The following is an 11210-nucleotide window of genomic DNA, read 5'->3' as shown; positions in this document are numbered from 1 at the left end:
GTGTTGTGCATTTTGTGCTCAACAAGTCCTGTTCAACTTTTATGCAGGCACTCTAGTTTACACTTTTTTTCACGATCACTTCAGAGCCAAAACATGCTCAAGTCAACGAGGTGGGTTTATGAAATCCATTACATGGAAAAGAAAAAGAAAAAAAGATAAAAATAAATCCTGACTGTTACTTGAATATAAGGCCTATGAAGTCTTCATATTTTATAGAAAAAAATAATAGGTTGTGCTGTGTGCGATGCACAAATACTTCAGCCATTTAACGGAAAGTTAATGAAACGTAGCATTAGAGAAATATATGTTCATAACCTATTTCCTTATAATCATTCTATATAGATTGTGATCTGAGCCAGACAGCAGGAAAAAGGTGCTGAAAACAATGACAAATCCGACTATCACCTACCATAAATTAGAATATATGGTTCTACATAGTCTTTGTCGCAATTTTACACTATCTTGCGAGGTCACTACAGTCTTAAACGAAATTCAGTATACGGTGTGTAATCCTGAAAGCTCTGCATATAATGGAGGTGCTACCCTTCTCAACTTGGCAGAATTTCATCACCCAATGACCCCATAAATTACTCACAAGTTGCTTCATAACCCCAGGAGAGCTTAGTGGCCAAGACAAATGAAAGCAACATTACAAACAGCAAATTTGCAGAGATAAAGCAAGAAGCGGATCTACACAGGGATAGGCTCAGGAGCTGCATCTGAGGGAGTTCCGCTAGTGCCATTGAGGACGGTCACATTGCCATCAGAGTCCACGTCCACAATTACTGAATCACCTTCTTTGATCTCACCTGCAAGCATCTTCTCGGCCATGCTGTCTTCCAGCAGTCTCATAATAGCTCTCCTCAACGGTCTTGCTCCGTAGCTTGGGTTGTACCCTTCGTCAACCACCCTGTCTCTAAACCTCTCTGTCACTTGAAGTTCTATCTCCTTATTTTTCAACCTCTCAAAGACCTCCTTAAGCATGATATCAGCTATCTCCTTCACCTCTAACTTAGTGAGCTGACGGAATACAATCATCTCATCCAATCTGTTCAAGAACTCTGGCCTGAAGTACTGTTTCAACTCCTCAGTCACTAAGCTTTTGATACGGTTGTAACTGCTATCCTTCTCGTCATAATCTAGATCAAAACCTATACGACGGCCTCCTTTCTCTATCACACTGCTTCCAACATTCGATGTCATGATGAGAAGTGTATTCTTGAAGTCGACAGTTCTGCCCTTGCTGTCTGTCAATCTTCCATCTTCAAGAATTTGAAGCATCATGTTGAAGACATCAGGATGAGCCTTCTCAATCTCATCAAAGAGCACAACAGTGTAAGGTCGACGCCTCACAGCTTCAGTCAGTTGACCACCTTCAGTGTAACCAACATAACCAGGGGGTGAACCAATGAGTTTAGAGACAGTGTGTCTCTCCATAAACTCACTCATATCAAGCCGGATCATTGCTTCTTCAGAACCAAAGTAGTACGCTGCTAAAGCCTTAGCCAGTTCTGATTTCCCAACACCAGTTGGACCAGAAAAGATGAAACTGGCAATAGGTCGGTTGGGATTCTTGAGCCCAACACGAGCACGTCGGATAGCGCGACTAATGGCTTTAACAGCTTCATCCTGGCCAATGATTCTGGTGTGAAGTGTTTCTTCCATTTTCAAGAGGCGATCAGACTCATCTGTAGAAACCTTCTCAACAGGGATGCCAGTCCATGAAGACACAATGTGCTGAATATCTGCCTCTGTAACGAGTGGACCTGTATCTCCAGCCTCAGATTCAGCCTTGCTCATCTCTTTGTTTTTGTCTATCAGGGCTGAGATCTGTGCCTTAAGATCCATTTCTCTATCACGCAATTCCCCAGCCTGTCAAATGCATTGAAAGATACGAGATTATGTAATGCAAACTCTGCAATTACACTATTTAGCATCAAAAGTAGTTCAATGCTTTTACTAAGGAAGAAAGCAGTTCACAGGAATTTTATGCACAGAATCGGAGAAAACCAATCACCTTTTCAAAATCTTGACCGCGAACGGCTTCATTTTTCTCCTTTGTAATCTGACGAAGTTCTTTCTCGAGCTCTCTTGCTTCCTCAGGGAGCTAGATCGTATCAAGAAAACAGGTTATGGCTCCATTAGGAAAAGAGGACAGGGAAAGGTAGATTAAGAGAGTACTTTATACCTGTGCATGGCGAAGTCTAACACGAGAACCAGCTTCATCAATCAAATCAATTGCTTTATCAGGCAGAAAACGGTCACTGGAACAAGTGAAGGTTCAAGTTAAAAGCGTGGTCAACTATAAATGAGTTATCATGGAATCTAGGAAAAATATTTCGGCGTGGAGATAAATGTGCCAATTTTCAGGAGAAGATAAAAATATGCATAAGCTTATTCAGATATCGATACAAAAGAAACCAACTTCTAAGACACTATATAAAGAACATAATACCATTTTGGGAAGGATATATCTTAATATACACGTAAAAATCAGTTGGTTATGAAAACCCAATGTCAAAATGTACCAACAACTCAAAGCAAGGAGAGACTAAGGGAAATTTGGAAAGTGAAAATATCATTAAACACCTGATGTACTGATAAGAAAGCTGGGCAGCAGCTTCTAATGCCTCATCGGTGTAACGGAGCTTGTGATGAATCTCATATCTCTCCCGAAGCCCTTTCAAGATCTGTATGGTTTCATCCACAGTAGGTTCAGGGACTTTAACTGGCTGGAATCTCCTCTCCAACGCAGGATCTTTCTCAATGTGCTTTCTGTACTCATCCAGGGTTGTGGCTCCAATACACTGACAAGTGAAACCAAATAAAATACTTCTCAGTTACACCAGCAGTAAATATTTTGTCACGTTAACAGATTTACCTTTCGACATTCTTTTGCAGTTCTACAAGGATTAACTCAGGATCAAGATAATGATTAATCATCAAATTAAAAAGTGTATTTCTATTAAATTTACAAGGAACATACTAGGTCTAGGAGGATAACTAACCTGTAGTTCCCCTCTAGCTAAGGCAGGTTTCAAGATGTTTGCAGCATCAATTGCCCCCTCTGCAGCTCCAGCTCCAATCAATGTGTGCACTTCATCAATAAAGAGTATTATTTCATCACTTTGTTTAATTTCTTCCATTAGTTTCTTCAGTCTTTCCTCAAACTCTCCACGGTATTTTGTCCCAGCAACAAGCAAACCCATATCTAGGGTTATGACCTAATCATCACCAATAGCAAGTCGCATAAGACAAGGTATTTACAATTAAAAGAAAAGTAATACCACATATGACATATCGAAATCAGTTACATTTCAAAATTCAAAAAATAGGCTCTCCTATACCTTATGGCTTTAGTTAGAATAGAATTAAAGTAAGAGGGTAACTACAACTTGTTTTTCTCCAATACTTCATAGCTGAGTCCATAGACCAATGACTGAAGGAAATATGTAGAGTACGCTTAAGGAGGTTCGAATTCGAAAACAAGCTCGTACAAGTCTTGTATCATTCATAGCTTTTTGTAAATGTTTGGAGCATCTATCAAAAATATTAATGAGCATAGATGGTTGATAGTTGGCAGAATAGCCTGGGAGACACTTGTACTTGTTCCGGTTTGTCATCCCGGTCCCTACACTCCATAAAGTTTCTTCTAGACACTTCAACTTAATCAAAACAAGACTTTTAAACCCTTTTGACCGTTGACCGAGCTTATGTGGCATTGATATGGCTGAGGTGGACAAAATAAGTGATTTACACGCACATTAGGTGCGTGAGCTAATGATTTTTCTTTATTAAAAAATAAAAATTAATAAATAAATAAATAAAAACATTGTTACTTCCTCTTCAGCTCCTACCCCTTCGTTCTGCCCCCTCTTCTTCTTCTTCGTTCTGCGCCCCCCCCCCCCCTCTTCTTCTTCGTCGTTCCGCCTCCCCCCCCACCCCCCCCACCCCCCCTATCTTCTCTCTTCAGCCCCTTCCCCCTTCGTTCTGCCCCCCTCCCCCTCCTTCTTTCAATCCCTTCCCCCTTCGCTCACCCCTCCTTCTTCTTCAGTCCCTTCCCTCTTCATTCTGATCCCCCGGCCCTTCTCCTCGTCTTCTTCACGAATAGTAAAATATAATCTCAAGTAGTGGAATTCTCAGTTTGTAAACAAGAAGCTATAAAGACGAGTTTAAGACAAAGGATTTAAGAAGTTAAAATCTAAACAGAAAGGTTTATTGACATAGCTGATTTGAAAAACGATGACAAAAAAAAATTGACGAACTTTTTCCACTACTGCAAAGCTACATTTTCACTCTTGGTTAATTGGTGAATAAAACTTAAAACAAGCGAAGAATCTCAATCTCAATCTCAATCTCAATTCGCTTGAGTATAAACTCAAGCGAAGAAGCAGTGGTACTCATGGTGGAGAAGCCATGGAAGGTGAGTTATTATTTTAAGAAGGTTGAGTGGGTGGGTTTGAAGAAGGGAGGGGTTTTCTTTAATTTTAATTTTTTGCTTATTTTATTTTATTTTTTGTTTAAGAAATTAAAATTTTGTTAAATAATAGTATTATTTTGGCATAGAATCTGATGTGGATGCTGATTTGTCATCCACGTCAGGCAAGTGAGTATCACGCGATTCCGGAGGGTTTAAAAGTCTTGTTTTGATTAAGTTGAAGTGTCTAGGTGAAACTTTATGGAGTATAGGGATCGGGATGACAAACCGGAACAAGTACAAGTGTCTCCCAGGCTATTCTGCCTTGATAGTTTGTGGAGAATCATGTTTCCTTTTTTTCTTTATTTGGGGGGGGGGGGGGGGGGTATTGAGTTGTAAATGGGGATTGACATAACAGTATGGCATTTTCTACACTTCGTACTACTTGTATATATCTGGTCTTTTGACTTCTAATTTGATAAAATTAATTACTTAATAAAACAAATTCTAAGACACTATAAATATGATTTTAAGTCTTCCCACCTATGACTAGATCTGCTATACAGTTAATATAACATTGAAAAAATAGGAAAAAATGCACAAGCATACATCATGTTCGGCATATTTATCATACACGTCTTTACCTTCTTTCCCTCTATTGTTTCAGGGACATCGCCACTAGCAATTCTTTGAGCTAAACCTTCAGCAATAGCAGTTTTGCCAACACCTGGTTCTCCAATAAGGCAAGGGTTGTTTTTTGTACGCCGACCCAAGATTTGAGTAACGCGCTCAATTTGCGGCTGTCTTCCAACAACAGGATCCAGTTTCCCCTGAAAACACAATATGGCCAGATCAGATAAACGAAGAGAGCCAATCACCACAATATGACAAATATAACTCCATTTTGAACAGCAAAAAGATAATAAAACCAAGTATAATCACCATTGCATGACAAATTTAACTTTCTAAGTACCTCTTCAGCTAACTTTGTCAAATTGGTGCCGTACTCCTCCAATGTAGGCATCTTTTGTCCAGAAGTTCCACCACCAACACTAGCACCAACAGCCTCATTACTCTCGCCAACCATTCGAATGACCTATTTATAAAACAAAACAAAAAGAATTTATTACAATGAATTCAAGTGATTTAGACATCCCTGGCCCCACCAAAGTGCCAAAAAAGAAAGAAAAAAGATACCCAAAGGAAGCACAAACTACTTGCCTGTGTGCGAATGTTACTGGGGTCAGCACCCAAGTTCTCAAGAACACGGGCAGCCACACCTTCACCTTCACGGAGCAACCCAAGTAGCAAGTGTTCCGAGCCAATGTAGTTATGCCCTGTATGAAAAACCAATCAGCACAGACATAACCAAATGACTTTCAGAACTCAATGAAGCTCGTTCATGGAAAGGACAAGAGAGGAAAATGAGAAAAAATATATTAACTATAGAAAATTGTGTCTACAACAACTACATTAAAATAGATATAAAAGAGAAGCTCTTTTATTGTCTGAAAGACAACCCAAGAAAAGACTGAAATGATTAGATAAGGTACCTAGTTGGCGGGCTTCCTCCAGGGAGAGTTCAAGAACACGCTTTGCACGAGGAGTAAATGGAATCTCAACAGCAACAAACCCACTACCCCTTCCAATTATCTTCTCCACCTCCACACGAGCATCTTTTAAATTGATGCCCATGGATTTAAGAACTTTAGCTGCAATACCAGTTCCCTCACCAATAAGACCCAACAAAATCTGCTCTGTGCCAACGAAGTTATGACCTAGTCGTCTGGCCTCTTCTTGTGCAAGCATAATGACTTTAATTGCTTTCTCGGTGAAGCGCTCAAACATTGCTTTTGGGACAAATCGGCAACCTTTTGGCCGTCTGACAGAAGTTGCAGCTGCCACTTTTGAATGGAGAGTTTGTCCAGATTTTACAAGTGTATCTATTGCATTGCACCCTCGCAGTCCTGTAAAATTGGTCAACCTTATGGAGGATGATTGTACATTACATAGCATTTTAACAGTTTTTTTGTTTTTCCCAGATCCACTAAATTGCCTAGTCCTTTCACCGGCAACTGAAGATGGGATGTTGGTTGACTGAACTAAAGCTCTAGCCATGATGGACCTGCAGTTGATATGATAGCATGTCAGAAAAACTCAATTGTGACATTTGGTAAAATATCATGGTTCATATTACATAACAGAATAAGGATATGATCAACTGGAATTCCCATTTAGTAGACATAACAATTGAATGTTCAACTTTTGGGTGAAATAATATAGAGAAACAAGATCATTCTGGGGATTCCAAACTTCAAAAACTATGCAAATGCCCTTTCCCTATATTCACAGAGTATTTGAGCAATACACAGCTGACGCATTAGCTTAAAGCTAGATACAAATGTCAACATAAAAATTACTACGTAACCAAATAATAAAGCCTTTAAATTAGAAGAGCTGGAAAACTATGCAGCCACCAAATGGTGTAACTGTTTTCTCCAGGATGAAGCAGCCAAGCTGCAAGGACCTTAGTTTCTAAACTAGAAGAATCGCGGGACATCGAAAGCGGTAAGTTGATTGTTGGTATTATTACTCATTCTCAGTATGTTACTTGATTTCAATCACAATATATAAATAAATAGGATATAACACAATAGTTCTTTTACGAATCTGATTAACCTACAATCCAAAAGGCAAAAGCTAAAAAGATATGGCAATCTGGGGAACTGGACATAGGAAACAAAATGGATAAGGGTCTAATCTAGACATTACTAAAACTCATGCCCTTAAGACAAGCCAGTTCTATTCAATATTCCAAGTACCAACTGGTTTCAAACACTTCAGAGTAATTTAGTGAAGCAGCGAGGCCGGAATTTGAATACCACAACAAGTCAACCAGAACCAAAATAAATGCTTAATTAAATCTCAAAAGGGTGAGTTACCTCATATCCTTTTCAAAGAAGCAACTTGACAAAGACAAGCTCAGAAATTACTACAAACAAGTAGAAGCAAAAGTCGAACAGAAGAAACAGCTCAAAAACAACTCTAATGAACAAAATCAGCTCCAAAGTTGCAATTTTTACCGCTCTATCGAGTAAGTATGCTTGAATTGAACCACAAGAAATAAAGGCTTCGAGAGTACTAAACAGATAAAACACCTAATTAAAGCATTCAACACCCACCCAAAAAACAAATCGTGGAAAGAACCAACCCTAATACCAATCTCTAATTTTTTTACAAATAAATATGTATAGAGAGAGATTATTCAATTGATTAGGTCAAGAGATACTCACCTCAATAATACTAAAGACCCAAAAGATTCTTCAAAACTGAAACGAGATAGAGAGAAGAAAGGGAAAAGAAATAGAGACCTTGAAAAAGGTCGGCCGTATATTGCTATAAAGATAGATATAGGATTGTGGATGTAATTATAAAAGACCGCTCTCTCTCTCTACTCTCTAGGCTTGTGTTTTGGCTTTCGTGTTTATATTTGCCACTCCATTGACCACCCATGCACCGTCATACACCCCAAAATATCTCTCTTCTCTTCTCTTCTCTTCTCATCTCCACATCGTTGGCTTTCTCCTTCGGGAAATTCGCCTAAGCAAATCACCACCGTTAGATTTGATCTTACTGGTCCATTCACCATCAAAGAAAAATGATGCATGGGCCCACATTGTTGACGTGTCTGCTGGTTGATCTCAATTTTATTTTTAGTTTTTAGTTTTTTTTATTACATTGAGGGAGGAGAAGGGGGAAGAGAAAGGATCTATCTCAACCCCAATTTTAATCCCTCTTTAGCCTTGGCTGTAATTTCTTATAACTATCTAGTATTCGAAATTTACCTTCAATTCATTCCGATTCGTTTAAATAAAAATGCTTATCATAAATTTCTCGTACCTCCCATATTTCCTATTATATTTTTTGATGGTCATACTACACTATTGCATCTTGTGTGTAGATATTTGGCGAAAAGCAACTGCGGAGTTCGAGAGTGCATTGAAGACGTACCAACACTCCTGATACAAGCTACCATTTGTTCATCGTAGATTAGAAGTTGTAATTCGGTTTATATAATTTCAAATAGATGATGTATTTTTCCTCAAACTGAAGCTGTACTCTTATTCATAGTCGCTCGTGACTTGTATTACCCGTCCTTTGGTAGTTGTATAATATTCGGTTGTAGTTTCAATTATATATATTGTTGATTTCTTAGTTCAATTGTAACTTATATTGATGACTTACCTAGCTGATTGAGCTAGGTGTCATCACTACTAGGTGGATCTTTTGGGTCGTGAAAAGTTTCTTAATTGGCTTACCGTTCCCAGGTCTATCTTAACTCCGCTATACTGGATATTTTTTCAAGATTTTTTCTTCTTTTTTTGGGGCAATTTTCCTGATAAATTGGAAACGGGGCTTAGATAGGGAAACTTGGAACAAGTAGGTCCTCTCATTTTAAGCAATCTGCAAAAAAATCGTGCTTATATTTGGACTGACATTAACATTTGTTTTGTTTTTTTGTTTGTGATTCAACCCCTTGTTGTTCACGTCACCCACTTTTTTCTTCCTTTCTTTTTCTTTTCTTTTGTCCAGAAAAGAAGAATAAAACCAAATATGAAAAATGCAATAGACTGAATTAAAGGTCAGACAGAAATAAAGCAGTTGCTTAGAAGTTACAAATTACAAATCAAAGTTTCTAGTTGGAAACGGGGAGTAAAAAAGATTACGAGATCCTCATTTGCTTTACGTAACGAGAAGCCAACAGAGAAGTCTAGTGCAAGATTTTGCGCCTACAATATGATGGGATAACATCCACGAAAACAGTAGTACATGCTTCCATGTGTGTCCACAATCATAACTAGTACATGCATCAAACATAAGAATCTGCCTCACAATTCCACCGGTAGCAACTCTGTCCACCAAAATTTATGCATGCTAATTGTGACACCCTTGGCGAATCCCACATCGACAAAATACGGGAGAAATGTTAGATATATGTTTAAACATGCATTAGACCCTAGTGATGCATTTTAAAGCCGTGCAAGCCTAAGCTCAAAGCAATGGACTAAGCTGCTACGTATGGTATCAGAGTCACTCCATGTGTAACCTTGAACGATGGACAAAATACGTGAGAGATAGCCGTGCGGGCCTAGGCCCAAAGTGGGCCGGGTTGTTACACTAATAAACATAATTGGGATTTTTTCCTTCCTATACCATATATGAAACCTTATTACCAAAAATGTGCATAATTTGTTAATTACCCGCCCAGTCCACACTTTAACTACAATTTATATACCAATCCATAATTAGGCAGATTCTGCCATTTAAAACGCGCGAAAAAAAAGGCACAAAATCTGCGTTGGATTCTTTCCACATTAAATTCGAAATTTGAAACGGAAAGAGATCTGATTGCTGCGTAATTCTCTCTTTCACTACAATTCAAAAACAACGTAGAGCTTCAGAAGCTTCAACAAAGCAATATAAATTGTAGAATTCAAAATTGTTCTTCATCGTCCTCAATACTCAAATTGTCGAACCTATATCTGTTCTTCATCTTTTTTCTCTCAACTACACGAAATCATGTCAAAAATCCCAATAATGCTAAAATTGAATGGGAATTGGGATAACTATGGCAGATTTAGAGATTTTGAAGTTGATGCCATTGTGGTAGATGAGAATGCAGGTTTTTGTAGTTCGAAAATGCTTAGAATTTTAGTTTTATGATATTATCTACAAATTTACTACATATATCTACAATTTGACTACAAGTTCTTTATTTGGTGCAGGAAAAAAATATTTTAATATACAATGTCTCCAGATTGTAGATAAATTGTAGGCAAATTGTAGTTTACTTGTAGTTTGTAGTTAATTTGTAGATAAATTGTAGATAAAATGTAGATATATTGTAGATACTATATTTTTAATATTGTAAATTTTTTTTCTTTGTGTTTGTTCTGAAAATGTAGGTGAGGGCTTCAACTGATCATATACATGCTGTGTTGGATGGTGTGAAGCGGTACATTGTGTGTCTAGAAAATAAGAAATGTAGTTGTGGCCAACTCTAACTTGAAGAACTTCCATGTGTAAATTGTTTCCAGATTGCAGTTATAATGTAGGTTAAATGTAGTTAATTTGTAGTTTTTGTAAAATTTTGTAGACAATTTGCAGATTAATTGCGGATAACACATTTCTACGATTGGAGTATTTATTTCTTATTTTTTGTTGTGTAATTTATATTCAACTGACAGTTATATACAAATATTACACAGAACTTGGAGGTAAACATCTAAAAATTACCTACAGTTTAAGTACCTAATATAAGAATAACTACAGTGAATGTACAAATTACCTACAATTTAAGTACCTAATATAAGAATAACTACAATTTACCTACAGTTACAGGGCAAACAGGAAACACATCATCCACAATCATGTCTACATTATATCTACATTTTAGACTACAATTAATCGTGAAATGTTCTACATAAACTACAAACTAACTACAATTACACTACAAACAGTAAATCTAGGTGAGAGCTTCAACAAATCATATCCATTACACTAAATCTACAATTACACTACAATTACACTGCAATTACACTACAAAATACACGACAAACAGTAAATCTAGGTGAGGACTTCAACAGTCAGTATTTCTAAGTCGTTTGGAGAAGTTGTCGGCAGCTTTTCATATTAGTCTCTTTACCAATAAATTTCTCATTTTTGACTTTTCCAGAAGAGGGAATTTTGTTTGGTACCCAAAAACAATTGTTGCAGAGGAAATTGGCACGAC

The 11210-nt window shown here is 37.6% G+C and overlaps 1 protein-coding gene across 2 annotated transcripts; it reads right to left on the bottom strand.

The window, feature by feature from the left end:
- On the bottom strand, positions 306-7854 carry LOC109223511 (ATP-dependent Clp protease ATP-binding subunit ClpA homolog CD4B, chloroplastic-like). 2 transcript variants are annotated; one of them, XM_019387859.1, is made up of 10 exons: positions 7711-7854; positions 5971-6542; positions 5639-5754; positions 5391-5513; positions 5062-5247; positions 3009-3224; positions 2590-2807; positions 2189-2264; positions 2018-2107; positions 306-1872 (listed from the first exon to the last, which is right to left on the bottom strand). In XM_019387859.1, the coding sequence occupies exons 2-10, from the start codon at positions 6533-6535 to the stop codon at positions 691-693; spliced, it is 2772 nt and encodes a 923-aa protein (XP_019243404.1). In that variant the 5' UTR covers positions 6536-6542; positions 7711-7854; the 3' UTR covers positions 306-690. The 2 variants fall into 2 exon arrangements, with proteins under 2 accessions (XP_019243404.1, XP_019243403.1); XM_019387858.1 differs by lacking the exon at positions 7711-7854 and adding an exon at positions 7360-7379.

Source organism: Nicotiana attenuata, chromosome 3 (assembly GCF_001879085.1).
Source record: "Nicotiana attenuata strain UT chromosome 3, NIATTr2, whole genome shotgun sequence".
Lineage (NCBI taxonomy): Eukaryota > Viridiplantae > Streptophyta > Magnoliopsida > Solanales > Solanaceae > Nicotiana > Nicotiana attenuata.
This window is presented reverse-complemented; position numbering and strand designations above follow the sequence as displayed.